This window comes from Periplaneta americana, chromosome 14 (assembly GCF_040183065.1).
Source record: "Periplaneta americana isolate PAMFEO1 chromosome 14, P.americana_PAMFEO1_priV1, whole genome shotgun sequence".
NCBI classification, from domain to species: domain Eukaryota; kingdom Metazoa; phylum Arthropoda; class Insecta; order Blattodea; family Blattidae; genus Periplaneta; species Periplaneta americana.
The window spans coordinates 134,202,220-134,216,503 of NC_091130.1; the positions used below are offsets into that span (position 1 = coordinate 134,202,220).

The following is a 14,284-nucleotide window of genomic DNA, read 5'->3' on the forward strand; positions in this document are numbered from 1 at the left end:
AAAATTAATCGGCCATCGGCAGCTTTGAACAATAATGGTAGTATGACTTTACAAGAACTGACATTTTTCAAAAGCATGTGATACAGAACTTGTTAAATGTACATGTGGCAACACAGACCACGTGGCGGGTGTAGCGTTCTCGCTTTCCTAACAGATTATTCCTCATTCCCACTTCCGTAAAACGGTTCCAGTTACGTGTCAATAGCTAGTCTCTTCCAACACGTGTGATGCTGTAGTGTGCACGAAAAATGCTGCGAGGTTGTGAATTTCCTTGTAATTGTTAATTTGTACAATTATTCAACAATGAATGGAAGTGAAAACATAATATATTTTGGACAATTTAGGAAACTCAGCTTACAAGAACAGATTATTGCTATACAGAAGGGAAGGCCAACCCCAACACTACCTAGTCTTACATGTATGCACGTAGGCTAATTTGTAGCATGTTTCATTCAAGAAGGTGTCATTTTGTGCTGTTAACTTCTTTCCTCCTCTTAAGAAATATTCAGGAGCCGCCACTGGGGATAAGATTTCTCCGAATATTTCAGTATTTTTTTTTCGTTTTATTCTATATCGCCATTATTCTATTATTGTTATATCATTATCTTATTATGGTAACACTAAATATCGTCTGTAATTTAAAAATAATAAAATAAAGTAATAATTTTATTATATAATTAGAAGTTGAGTTAAAATTTGTAGAACTTTCATATTTTCCTTGCAATGGATATTTTGTTGCTTCATTGTTATTGTTGTTATTATCATGACTCTTTATCATTGTCGTCATAATAGTTCAATCATTGCCATTATCAAATAATTTGTGATAGGTCAAACAGCAAGGGATTGGTGATTAACTAGGGAAGAAAGTGTAGTCTGTTGTGAGGAAAAGGAAATTTTCTCTGAGCGATGCACAACCCGGAACTCAGGGTCACTTTCTCTAAAATTAATCCAAGGGCTTGTTTCTGTGAGAGTTAAGGGCCGGAACGTCTTGCTAATGTTTGGTGTTGGGATTATGAAAGCATAGATCTCTCCTTTGTATCCCATACATATTTCTGCAGTGTTGTATATAATCACTCGAGAACTTCAATTGTGGTAGTTGGCATTTTGAATAGGAAATAAATTAATAGATTTTTACTAACACAACTCTAAAAATTTTATTAACATTTTTATCAATTCAGATTTAGTGAAAACTGTGTAGAATGAGATAATTCCTTCATACTTTTTAATGTGAATGTGATCATATTAAAATTTTAATTTCATTTTAATTTTTTAATGAAATATTGACGTTCTGGCGTGTTTATTTAGATTTGTTATTCATATCTGCAGCTTCTTTTATATCGTTCATAAAACTGATGGAGATAGGTATGTTTAGCTGTTACTTGTACATCAAAGTCATCATTTACAGACTTTGTTCTCGAACTTTGGGTAGAATATGTCACTTCCTCATCATCTTTAGTGTTCCTTACAACTGGGCAGTGGACTGAATTGTGAGATATTATCCAAAGTTGTCATCTCTTACACGAATTGCATCTGGGCAGTGGTTAGGTTAGGATTTTCTCGTGGTCAAGTTACAATATTTGGTCATGTCACTTGGGTTGTGTTGAAATGTGTGGTGTCCCTCCCACCCCAACTGTAGTGCCCGGGGCACCCCCCCAGAACGTGACTGGGGAAGCAGTGGGCCCGACATCGATCCGTGTATCATGGGACCCACCACCTGCAGAGCGCAGCAATGGTCGCATCGTGTACTACAAGCTACAGCTCGTGGAGAACGGGCGTTCGGACTCTGAGGCTGCTGTGATCACCCTCAACGCCACATCATTCGTGCTGGATGAGCTCAAGAGGTGGACAGAATATCGCATCTGGGTGCTGGCGGGCACTAGCGTCGGTGATGGGCCACCCAGTTATCCCATCACAGTGCGTACTCACGAGGACGGTACGTACATCATCAAAACAACACCCCCCGGGCTAAGGGTTGGGGTGTGGGAAGGGCCTGGGAAATGATAACAGGGTAGCAGTGCACCACATCCCCTGACTTCATGCTACCTTCATACAACACAGTTTGACCTGATTTGGGGCAGCATAGATATATTAAATTAACACTAAATCATAGACCATTCTACTAAAATGGAACTCCTTGGTTATGATTTTAGTGTCATTATATTCCTTTACTGCCCCATAATTCCATCAAACATAGTAGAATTTTAGAGTTTCTTTCTTTCTTTCTTTTCTTCACCACACGTTTATCATAGATTTTAATCAGAGTTATTAATTTTTGTACTTATTCATTAAAGCATTTTCAAAATTTATTTTAAAACCTATAGATCTTTCGTTAAGAGGTAAATTAATCTATCCAATAATTACAGCATGTACCGTAAACTGGGGTTACTTTGAACACAGAGGAAACTTTGACCATTTTTTTTTCAGAAAATCCTATTTACGTTTCTACATGCTGCACTTGTTATATATGGAGGTAAATTTGGTATGAGAATGATTTTATGGTAATTTACCTCCATCTATAACAAATGCAGCATGTAGAAACCTAAATATGATTTTCTGAAAAAATGTTCAAAGTTTCCTCTGTGTTCAAAGTAACCCCAGTTTACAGTACGGTACATATTCCCGAAAATAGTAAGGAATTAATCAAACAACTATCATGTTAGTTCAGATTAATAAATGTACTGGTATCGGAAATGTGTAGATACTTCCTAAATATTCCTAATGGTGAAGAAGAGAGATTGGAAAAATATTGTCAAACAAATAACCAAAAGTAAAGACAATAAGACGTTATCATGACGTGCTCTTTATTGTTAGTGATGTATTTTTCTCTTCATTAAATCATTTTGTAATTTATTGTGTATGTTCATGAAGAAGAGAAAGTGTTAATGAGATCTTAATTAAAACTGCGGAGAATAGAAACATTTTATAACACAATGTTTCAGTTCTTACTATTTGATAAAATGAAAGTCATCCATTGTTTCTAGCTTTCAGTAGTTGAGTGAAACATTTGAACAAGACACTTGTTTCGTTCAGTATTATATAACAAATTAAAGAAGATTTTCTCCACAAATATTTGTTAATAATGGATACTTTACTGTAACATATATTTTTTCACCGAAAGACAGCACATGGAAACAGATAAGCAAAAGTAAATGAAAAATACAGGGGAAAAAACAGTCAAAGTCACAATTCTCATAAGGGTGATGTCATCATCTAATTCATTACTGCAAACTTTAGTGGTTTTTTTCTTGTCAAGACTGGTAAAGGAGAATTATCACCATGGATATAGTCATCCTCTTCTATTTTTTCATTAGATACAGCAATAAATTTTGCGGTAATATCACAGTATAGTATATACAGTCACGAAGCTTGAGTTGTTGAGGTTGCTAGGAACAATAGACTGTGCAGGTACTATTTTGCATTGTCTGTAATGAGGCGATAGTAGCGATCCTAGTGGATAGCAACTATCTTTGGATGCATATTTATTACATATCGAGCTTCGTGACTGTATATAACCTACTAGACTGTGGTAATATACTGAATTAGAAGATGATATCACTCTTAAGAGAATTGTGACTTTGATTGTTCTTCCCTTATACTCTTCAAATTATACATTTAAATTTTGTTAACAGTTTAGTAGTTGTAACTTAAAATACCTACATAATTATTGAAGGACGACATTTAAGAACTTTCTAACATAAATATTTAAATTGAAGTATACTTTCATTTTTCGTAAGAATTATGTGCGCTTTTACAGGCTAGTATGAGAATTTTATTCTTATGTACATTGGTAAAATAATTTTATTAATAATTTTAATATCTTGTCACGATTTGAATTTATTAATAATATTTCTATATTTACAAGGTGTACCATAGTTGAAAATCCTATAAAACCACATCACTGAAAAAAGGATAGAAAAATTTCTTATTCCTGAATGAATATGAAAAGGAAGCTCTAGAATTAGATGGGAAAACATAATCAATATCGCCAAATTGAATTTAGCTCAACTTTCATTTTCAAAATCGCCTTTTTTTCTGTTATTTGTAACATATATCTCATTTCCTGTATAGAAATAAGTCAGTTAGTTAGATAGGTCTACTGTAAATAAAAATAATTTTTATGAATGTCACACATACTTTATTGGTAAAAATAGCATATCATAGTTATTAGACTGGTACAAGAAAAATTACCAGAGACAGAATACATCATATACAATTTAGAGGAACGCTTGTTTGATGGAATTAAGTTAAATAATATATTTTACAACATCCAAAACACTATTCACCATTCATTAAAAAATTACAGAATGCTATCTTAGACATTTCTAATTGGTTCATTGGCTGTACCTTTTTTATACATTCTATATAAAAGTTTCTTCTGTCACTATATCTGTTCATATGTTGAATTACTGATCTAAAATATTATTTTTTTATTTCCAAAAATTGTTGCTTAGATGGAATTGTTCTGGATTCTTTGTGGTGGTATTGCTTATTCTTGGGCATAAGGATTAAATAGATTAGGATTCAGAGAAAGAGGTTAAAGTCTTAAGACCCAGTCCAAGAATGCTGCCTTCTACCCCATTATGTTATTCTGAGATATATAACACGTTTTTGTTAACTTCCCATCCAGTTTGTCCTTACATTATGTCCTCGACCATTAAACGTTCATTTTTCCTATTATCGCAACAGTGGAGTAAAGTATACAACACACATTTTAATTACAGTGGATCATATTGCTACCTTAACTCAACATAAACGAGGATTTTTTTCAAATGAAACATAAAGAATTTTTGTGAAGCATTTCAATGAATTTTTGATTGTTGAATGAATATATTTTTGGGGATTAAAAAGTAATATTTTTTGTCAACATATGCAAATGATTTTTGAACTGCTGTTAATATTTTTTGTGTGTGTGAGTGTATGATTATAACAGAGAATAACTATATTTTTGTCTATTGTTGAAGAAGAAGAAGGAGGTGGAAAAAAAAATATTTGCTATTGATCTGCTAATTTGTGTTTCTGTTTTTCTCCCCTCACGAAAGCACTTCCAGCGGCCGATGATGGGGAGAGGTTTTGAACCGTCAGTTTCTATGGCTTGTTCTATTTTTATATATTGTCAGTCCTGTTTGAACCCCCCCGCCCCTCTCACTTGGTTTCAAGATGAGATATCTTTAACTCACTGAACCCCCAATAATTGTTGTTTTTTTGTAAATGTCTAGCAAGCAAGCAAGCAAGCGATAACCACTCACTCTCACATATGCCATGACTTGGATTTGCTTATCACCAGCACACATTTATATGATCTCTTGAATGTTTTTTGGAAAGAAAATTTTTACACACAGCACCTTTATCAATAAGTTCTATTATTTACTTTCCAGTTTTTGTTTCCTTTATTTTTTATTAATTTTGTTATTAATAACTGCACCACTTGTAAATTTAGATTCACTTTTTCTTGCATGCGAAGTTATTTCTGTTCCTGTCACGATACCCCTGCCTACCTCGACCACTTGCCATTTCCATTCCAACTTTCCTATTTCTGAGGTCTTCACTTAGGCAGAGCACCGTGTTAATTCACACTTAGGCACTCAACTGCTGGCACTTTATTTCACTGTGGTTAATTCTGCACTTGTGATTTGTGTTTACGTCTCAATGTTATGTCTGTATGTGCGTGGACGTGTGCGTGATATTACCTGAGCATTAGTGCTTACCATCTTTAAATTTTGTCTTCTCTAGATTTGTTAGGTTAGGTATTGCATCACATAAAATTCCATGAACTTTGTTACCAATACTTTTTCATATGTTAACTTTCCTCATACAGAGACAATTCTTTATGATCACAGTTTTTTAAATATTATTAATATTATTGATAAAATGAACTTTGTTCATAATTGAATCGGTTATTGTTGAAAGGAGCTAAGTCCACTTTTGAAAGTTTTGAGATAATCGAAAAAAACTGATTTGTGAATAATCTATCGAAGATTAAACCAAAATATATTGTACATGAAATATATGTGTACAATATATTTTGGTTTAATCGTCGATAGATTATCCACAAAACAATTTTTTTTCGATTATCTCAAAACTTTAAAAAGTGGACTTAGTTCTTTTCAACAATAACCGATTCAATTACATTATTGTTAAGTTATTCATTCATGAAAGAAACGAAAAGAGAGAAGTGGCGTGATGCTCATATCAAAAGATTGCGAATATATTTTTATCTTCTCAGGTTTCAGAAATGTATGATGTAAATGAAATAATAATTTATAAATTTTATACCCATTTTTTTGTTCCGATAAGTTTTGTTAATTTAACAATATTTTCTTATAAAGTCCGTCTTAAACTTATCTTATATAATAATGTGATATTTTTATTTCATTCTACTTGATGAACGTTTTCGGTTTTGTAAACCATCTTCAGATCACTGTTACCTCTATTAAATTGTTATATGTTGTGCAATGGGTTACATTAGCCATATTGTATTAAAATATAATAGTACATTATGGAACGAGCCTATAATTACCATTATAGTAAAGTTTCATACGACTTTTTATGCTCGACCATTATTTCTAACTTGAAATTATTCATAAGTATTCATGTTATTCTTATCTGACTGAGGAGCGGAACTGACCTTGTGCAATACCTCGTAAATTGTGAGATGTGCGCAGACGCGAAAGTATTGATTTTTTCCGAGAAACAAATGTCGACATTGACCTTGATATAATCTAGAGAGTAAAATAAACATTAATCTTGATATAACATTGAAAAACGAGATGACAAATTGAATTTATTTGAATATTATTTACAATTAACGCTAATTATTATAGTAACAGAACTGACTTTATTTCAAATATAGGTGATTTATTGTGTAATTGGTGAAATGAATTTGCGGGAATGTGCTTTGTGAAAGGCTGGAAGATGACGGGGAATTGATGTTAATTTGTGTGTTGTTTTTTTCGACTGAGTTTAATATTGTATTTGAGATTTCAATTTTATTTTGGATCGATTCTTCAACATAACCTTCTGCGACAGTATTGGATTTCCAGCCTCCGTGGCATATCCGAGAATAATCGATACTTGTGCTTTCATATTGCTACAATGGTATTTTCTGATTGGTGGAACACCTGAACTTTAATGAATAGGTGTACTTTAATGAGGTCCATTAAAGGGCTGCTATCAGGTATATAATTACTACATTTCGGCATGGTCGAGCATAAAATATAAAATGTGAGATAAAACGTTAATGAATATAGCCTACATATTTAAAAATACTAACATATTAAATTAAATTAGTCTAAAATAAAGGTTGTTTTGCAACATATACAGACCTTTCAGATATGAAACAATTATTTTCTTATGACCTTTTACATAATAACTATCATGAAACTGCATGTACAAATAATTATTGCGTAATTATGAATCGTTGAAATCTGGTGGAATGAATATGCAGCATCATGCTTTGATTTACGCAGCACCCAGGAGCGGTCTTGTGGTCTGTGCTGATACCCCTCCCCCCTCCAACTTTCAAGCTGGTATTACTTAATCATTCTGTAAATGTAACGCCCTACCACACTTGTGGCTCATCCGACTTCAATACAGGACATACCTCTGCCATACCGTAAGTAAAGATTTTCAGTTAAACAGACCCCCCCCCTCCTTTTTTGACATAATTAGATAACGTACTGTAAACTGGGGTTACTTTGAACACAGAGGAAACTTTGAACATTTTTTCAGGAAATCATATTTAAGTTCCTACGTGCTGCACTTGTTATAGCCTAGATGAAGGTAAATTTGGTATGAGAATGATTTTTATGATAATTTACCTCCATCTATAAGAAGTGCAGCATGTAGAAACCTAAATATGATTTTATAAAAAAATATTCAAAGTTTCCTCTATGTTCAAAGTAACCCCAGTTTACGGTAACCAAAATTGTTTTGTAAAATTGTTTTTATAACTTTAATACAATACAATTTTCGCGTAGTTTCAGACCACAAGACCGCTCCTGGGCGCTGTGTAAATCAAAGCATGATGCTGCATATTCAGTCCACCGGATTTCAACGATTCACAATTACGCAATAATTATTTGTACATGCAGTTTCATGATAGTTATTATGTGAAAAGTCATAAGAAAATAATTGTTTCATATCTGAAAGGACTGTATATGCTGCAAAATAACCTTTATTTTAGACTAATTTAATTTAATATGTTAGTATTTTTAAATATGTATATTCATTAACGTTTTATCTCACATTTTATATTTTAATACAATATGGTTAATGTAACCCATTGCACATTAGTATAACAGTTCAATAGAGGTAACAGTGATCTGAAGATGGTTTACAAAACCGAAAACGTTCATCAAGTAGAATGAAATAAAAATATCACATTATTATATAGGATAAGTTTATGACGGACTTTAAGAAAATATTGTTAAAATAATTTATAAACTTATATTAAATTTGTATGTTAGATACGTTGCTTTCAACTAATCTCTCCACAGATCAAGTGTAGTTCTTAAGGTTCATTTCTGTGTGTCCGTGCTGTATCAAGTCTAACCTTAGAAGAGTGAGGTCGGAAGAAAGAGAAAGGTGTATTGTCCTTAAAAGCAGGGAGTGCAGTTTTATACGGTATGTTCAACTATTCCCTCTGCAGTGCTTGTAAGGACGACAAACCTTTCTCTTTCTGCCACCCTCACCCTTGTAGAACTAGATCTGACTCAGCACGGATACGCGAAAATGAACTTTAAGAACTACACTTGATCTGCGGAGAGATTAATTGAACGCACCGTATATCACAATAGGATGCCAATACGTAGGTTATTCGATATGTATTTCATTACATTATCATAATATACATTACATGTGACAATTCTTACTGTTCTAAGCATTACTAATTTTAGGTGATATAACACTAAATTGTTTACATAAATTCTGTCAGGTTCTGGTTAGCTCATACTAAGGAATGTTACCATCTTTGTCTTGTTCTTCATCTTCAAGGAATATTTTTAAGAAAATACATTATAGCTAATGATAGAAGAATTTAGACGTGCTAGTAATTTGTGATATTTAAGATAGTGTGCTTTTCTTGTAATTGTTTCTTAAAAATTGAACCCTGAAGATGATAAAAAAATAAAGACGCTGTAACGAATATGTTTTCATCTCAAAATTCAGAATTAGTATTATGTAATTATAAAGTTCTATAAGATTTAAAATACACGATTTAAGCATTTACTGTTAAAAATTAGCGTCACTTTAGGAGTATGATATATTAAACACTAAAATCAATACATTTTCTTGCATATTCTTTTATTTACATTTGCATTAATTATTTTCCTATGTGGTCTAAAACGTGCAGTAATATTCACATTTTGTTTATGCAGTTGAAGTATGTAGGAGATTTTAGTTCAGTATTGTAGCCTACATGAGATCTATATTATGTACATAATAAGATTATGATGTCAGCACAATTATATAGTATATCTTCAATCCGTGGGAAGACAGTAAAGTACTGGTATGACTTAAACATATTAGTTTAAAATACCCAGTCATATCATGAAGGACTTTTAATCTGTGAGTTGAAATTATGTTATTCTTAGCCTATGGTTCGGCTATTTCCAAAAGTAAATTACCGGTACTTACATTTTTATTACAAAAATAATAAATTGGTTTAACTAGGTACGTTATCGCACCTCTTTCAAGTATATAATAAATTGACTGATCTAATTTTATGCGTTGCCACAAACACACTTTGTCACACTCGTTAGCACTTGCTGAAATGGGTAAAGGGTAACGAGGGCAAAGTAATATCCTCTGTCATGCAGAACGGAGAGGTAGAAAGCATACCTGCCAGCAGCCACGAATGCATGCTAGTGCAATGTCTTTATCCACGGGTAAGAGACACTAGCCCGAGGGTGAACTGTTCTGATGACCACTGCTCTAATTCTAAATAATTTTTCAAATTGAATTTCATACATAGATATTGCAAGAGAAAGATAATAAGGAATTAAAATTTGTGAGTCTTTCATGTTGAATAGCTTATGGAGAAGAATTTCCGTTTCTTAACTATTTGTTGAAATACAACATTTCCGTAATTTCAAAATGATGTGAAGTTTCTATCGTTAGGTCCATTCTGCATAAGGGTCACATGCACTTTAGGTTATGTTATGCATGTCTTGAGCGATATGATCTTGATAAATTCTTAAGACTTCTGAAATGTCTGAAATATTATATCTCAGCTCACAATTGAAAAACTAAAATTCTTCTTCCTATTTAACGTTCGTTTGAAGGATAAAAAATGTTTTTACTTTGTCTACCCAATACAAAAAATTATTTTAATTACCGTCGCGCGGGGTGACTTTGTGCCAGGAGGGTGACTTTGTGCCATTCCCGCATTTCATAAAAAAACGTAAGGAAGTAGTTTTTAAAACTGTCACAAGGTTTTAAAGACTACTAAATGTAAGGAAGTAGACTTTAAAACCTTGTCACGGCATAAAGAATACTTCCATACGTTTTTCGCGAATGGCACAAAGTCACCCTCATGGCACAAAGTCACCCCTCGCGACGGTACTATTGAAATATATCTTACACAGCATGTACTTTTATACTTACAAAATATTTTTTAAACCTAGTTGCATTGGAATTAATAGTATTTTATATTACATGTCGTAGCTTTCCGCAAAAAGTGACACTGTTAATAAACTTAACAATTAATAATAAGTATATGCATTATTTTACGCCAATTCCATGATCAGTATGTATTTTAAGGCACTGATGCCTTAGAATTCTGTTCTAATAAAATTAAAATGCGTATTTACATTCTTCAGTTGCATAATATATATCCTATAACATACTAATTGATTGTAATATGAAGTTCTACAGGGTGTCCAACAAGTCCCGCATCATAGGCTAAATCATAAAAAATTGTTCTGTATGACCCCTTCCGATTTCCAAACACGCCTGGAGGCGAAACTTCACGATAATTACAATGCTGTGCAGTATGGCAACGGTGAAATCACGACACTTTTCCTCGATCCGTGTTTGTGGATGGTGCAGGTCACGGATCTTCACTTCGTGTACTGTTTCCTTAAGAAAATCCCAGAAAGCAGAGCCAAATGGATTTAGGTCAGGCGACATACTGCACTACGTTGTAATTATCGTGAAGTTTCGTCTCCAGACAATTATTTGGAAATAGTAGGGGGTCATATCGAACATATTTTATGATTTAGCCTAGGGTACTGGGCTTGTCGGACACTTTGTACTGGTATGTAGTAACTGATAAGTCATGAACTGCAATTGCATAAACATTATGAAACTATATTGTTACAGAAATAAGATGTTTGTTAAAAGTTGTAATTAAGTATTTAAAATGTTTCTAAGCCATTTTTCCACACTACATTATTTTGTATATAATTTCCTAAATAGGTAATAATAAAATTAAAAATGGCTTGAAATATATCATATTGATTAATTACAATGTGTAATATGCAATCATCTTTTTTTCTGTATTTAAGTTACTGAAATTTATTTATCATTTGATAAATTCATTATATAAAGGAAAATGTATTACTTTTACATGAAGAAGGCAAAATAATGATTGCAAATACTAATGCTCATAATGAACACATTTCACTTTGCACTGCAATATTAAGTATTGTTAGTAATGTTTTAGACAAACCAAAAATTTGCATATATACATCTAACGAGTCACTGTGAGCTCAAACACAGAAAAACACATTAAAATACAGTCTATTTAGAAGGTTTGTAATACTTCAGCTTTGGTACATGTGATTATTTTGAAAAGAAGTGTATATACGTTATAAAACATTTCAAACTTTCAGAATGGACTGTATTTGCCCTCCTGTTGCACCATTGTATGTAGCTGTGTTGTAGATGATGACTACACAATTTATATTTATAACGCACCAAAATAGGCTTATGTGTTACTTTGTTGTGTCGGGATATTTGTACCACTACTCTTATTAACTTGCACATGGATCACATTTGAATACCAATACACGTTCGGGACACGTTCAGTTGGCGTGCGTTCAACCTCCAACGCCATCACGGATTGGAAGGAGTATCTTTATCTGTTTCTATCACTTGTTACTACTACTTCTTGTGCATGTCAAACGTCCATACTTCTCTTCCATCTTCAAGGTAATGACTGACCCATTGTGGATTAACAATGAAGTCTGCTGTTTGCTTGGTGCTTTCATTGCTTCAGCAGTATACATTGTTTAATCGCTACGTCGACCTATCAAGTTAATATTTTTCTTCTATGCTGAATAATAATAATTTATTTTATTTATTTATTTATTTATTATTAATTTTTGTGTGCTGAACAACAGCCAGAGGCCAATTATAGTTCAGCACAATACACAAACAGAAGATACAAAGATGCAAAACAAAATAAATAATACCTTAAATAAACAAAAACATACATAAATAAAATTGAGAACAAGAACAGTAAAAACTAATAATCAAAACGAAACTATACCTTAAAAGGAAAATGTTAAATGTTATGTTTTATTTAACAACGCTCGCAACTGCAGAGGTTATATCAGCGTCGCCGGATGTGCCGGAATTTTGTCCCACAGGAGTTCTTTTACATGCCAGTAAATCTACTGACATGAGCCTGTCGCATTTAAGCACACTTAAATGCCATCGACCTGGCCCGGGATCGAACCCGCAACCTTGGGCATAGAAGGCCAGCGCTATACCAACTTGCCAACCAGGTCGACCCTTAAAAGGATCTGGCATATTTTATGCATCTACAGACTGGAGAAAGTGATTTTGAATTTCTGTTATAAAAAATTTTGTAGGAATACGAAGGCTGATATTGTTTATGATAGACTCACAATCAATATCACCCTTGATAACTTTGCAAAAAAATTGATAATCAAGATTTAGACGTCTAGCATAAAGGCTACAACAGTTAAAATATTTACAGGTAATCTCATAGTTAAAGTCAGAGGAATTGGGTATATATCGAAATGCACATAAGGAAATAAATTTTCTCTGAATATTTTCCAATTTAACCGAATCGGTTGATGTAATGGAATTCCAGGCTACAGATGCATATTCAAGTTTAGATCGAACCAAAGTAAAGTATAGAATTAATAGTGACTCTGGAGTAGAAAAAGAATAAGTTATAGACCTTATTAAACCAAGCGTTCTTATTGAATGATTATAAATATAGTGAACATGATCGTGAAAGTATAATTTAGAATCGAGTAGTACACCAAGATCTTTAATAGAATTTTTCCTAATAATACAGACGTTATTAATAATAATAATAATAATAATAATAATAATAATAATAATAATAATAATAATAATACTTGCAGCTTTTAAGTTACAAGTACCAATATGGTACTCTATAAATATATACAGATTTGATTTAATTAAAATAAACTAAATAACATTTCGCGCAATTTATAATAATAATTAGTAGTAATGAAGCATCTGTAAATACCGGTATGTTAACTGTATATAATTATCAGTGAGCTACATTAATTTATTATGTATATACAGGTTGTTTCGGGAGGAATAGTAAATATTTTAAAAGATGATAATACAGACTATTCTGAATAAACAAAAAAAAAAATCATACAAACGTGTCCAATTTCCATGGGTATAGAGATATATCTGTTTGAATGTTACGCATAGAAAACCTTATAAACGGTATGAAGTAGAAACAAATGACATTGACTGAATTTATTGATTGACTGAAAGCCTTATAGAAGGTCTGAAGGAATGACAAATTACTTATTGATTGCATTTATTGATTATTTAAATGATATCCGTAATTTGCTATAGTTCAAAGTAATTCTTAAAAAATTCCACCACTGAATTCTATGCACTTTTCAATTTTCTTGATAATATTAAGTGTAGCTCTTCTGAGATCATCTCACATTATTTTTTTTTTATTAGGGCAGAACTTTTCATAATGTGAGCGATCAATTCGTCTCTTGTGTTTACTTTTTCTGTGTAGACTCGCCTTTCATCCATCCCCAGTTGCAGTAATCTAAAGGACTAAGGTCTGGAGATCTTGCTGGCCAATGAATGTGCCTACCATTGGTGATCTATTATTCAGGGAGTGTTAGATCTCGATGCTGTGTCACCTGATGGTTGTAATGTGCAGGAGCTTCGTCATGATGAAAAATCATGCCTATCCTTGTAGCCATAGGAACCTCCTTCAATATTAGCAGAAGCTCGTTTTGCAGAAAATCTACATATGTTTACCTTATAGGATCAATCAACTGATTAGTGATCATACCACACCACACAT

General features: G+C 32.6%; 1 protein-coding gene across 7 annotated transcripts in view; it reads left to right on the forward strand.

The window, feature by feature from the left end:
• The window catches only part of Lar (tyrosine-protein phosphatase Lar), a 652,517-nt gene that overhangs the window by 546,416 nt on the left and 91,817 nt on the right, over nucleotides 1-14,284 (forward strand). For 5 of the 7 annotated variants that reach the window (XM_069846106.1, XM_069846110.1, XM_069846109.1 and 2 more), the window contains one exon: nucleotides 1,637-1,933. The exons of the other annotated variants lie outside the window; for them this stretch is intronic. In XM_069846106.1, coding sequence (XP_069702207.1) covers nucleotides 1,637-1,933 — 297 coding nt within the window. The remainder of the gene's footprint in view (nucleotides 1-1,636; nucleotides 1,934-14,284) is intronic. 7 annotated transcript variants of the gene reach the window in all.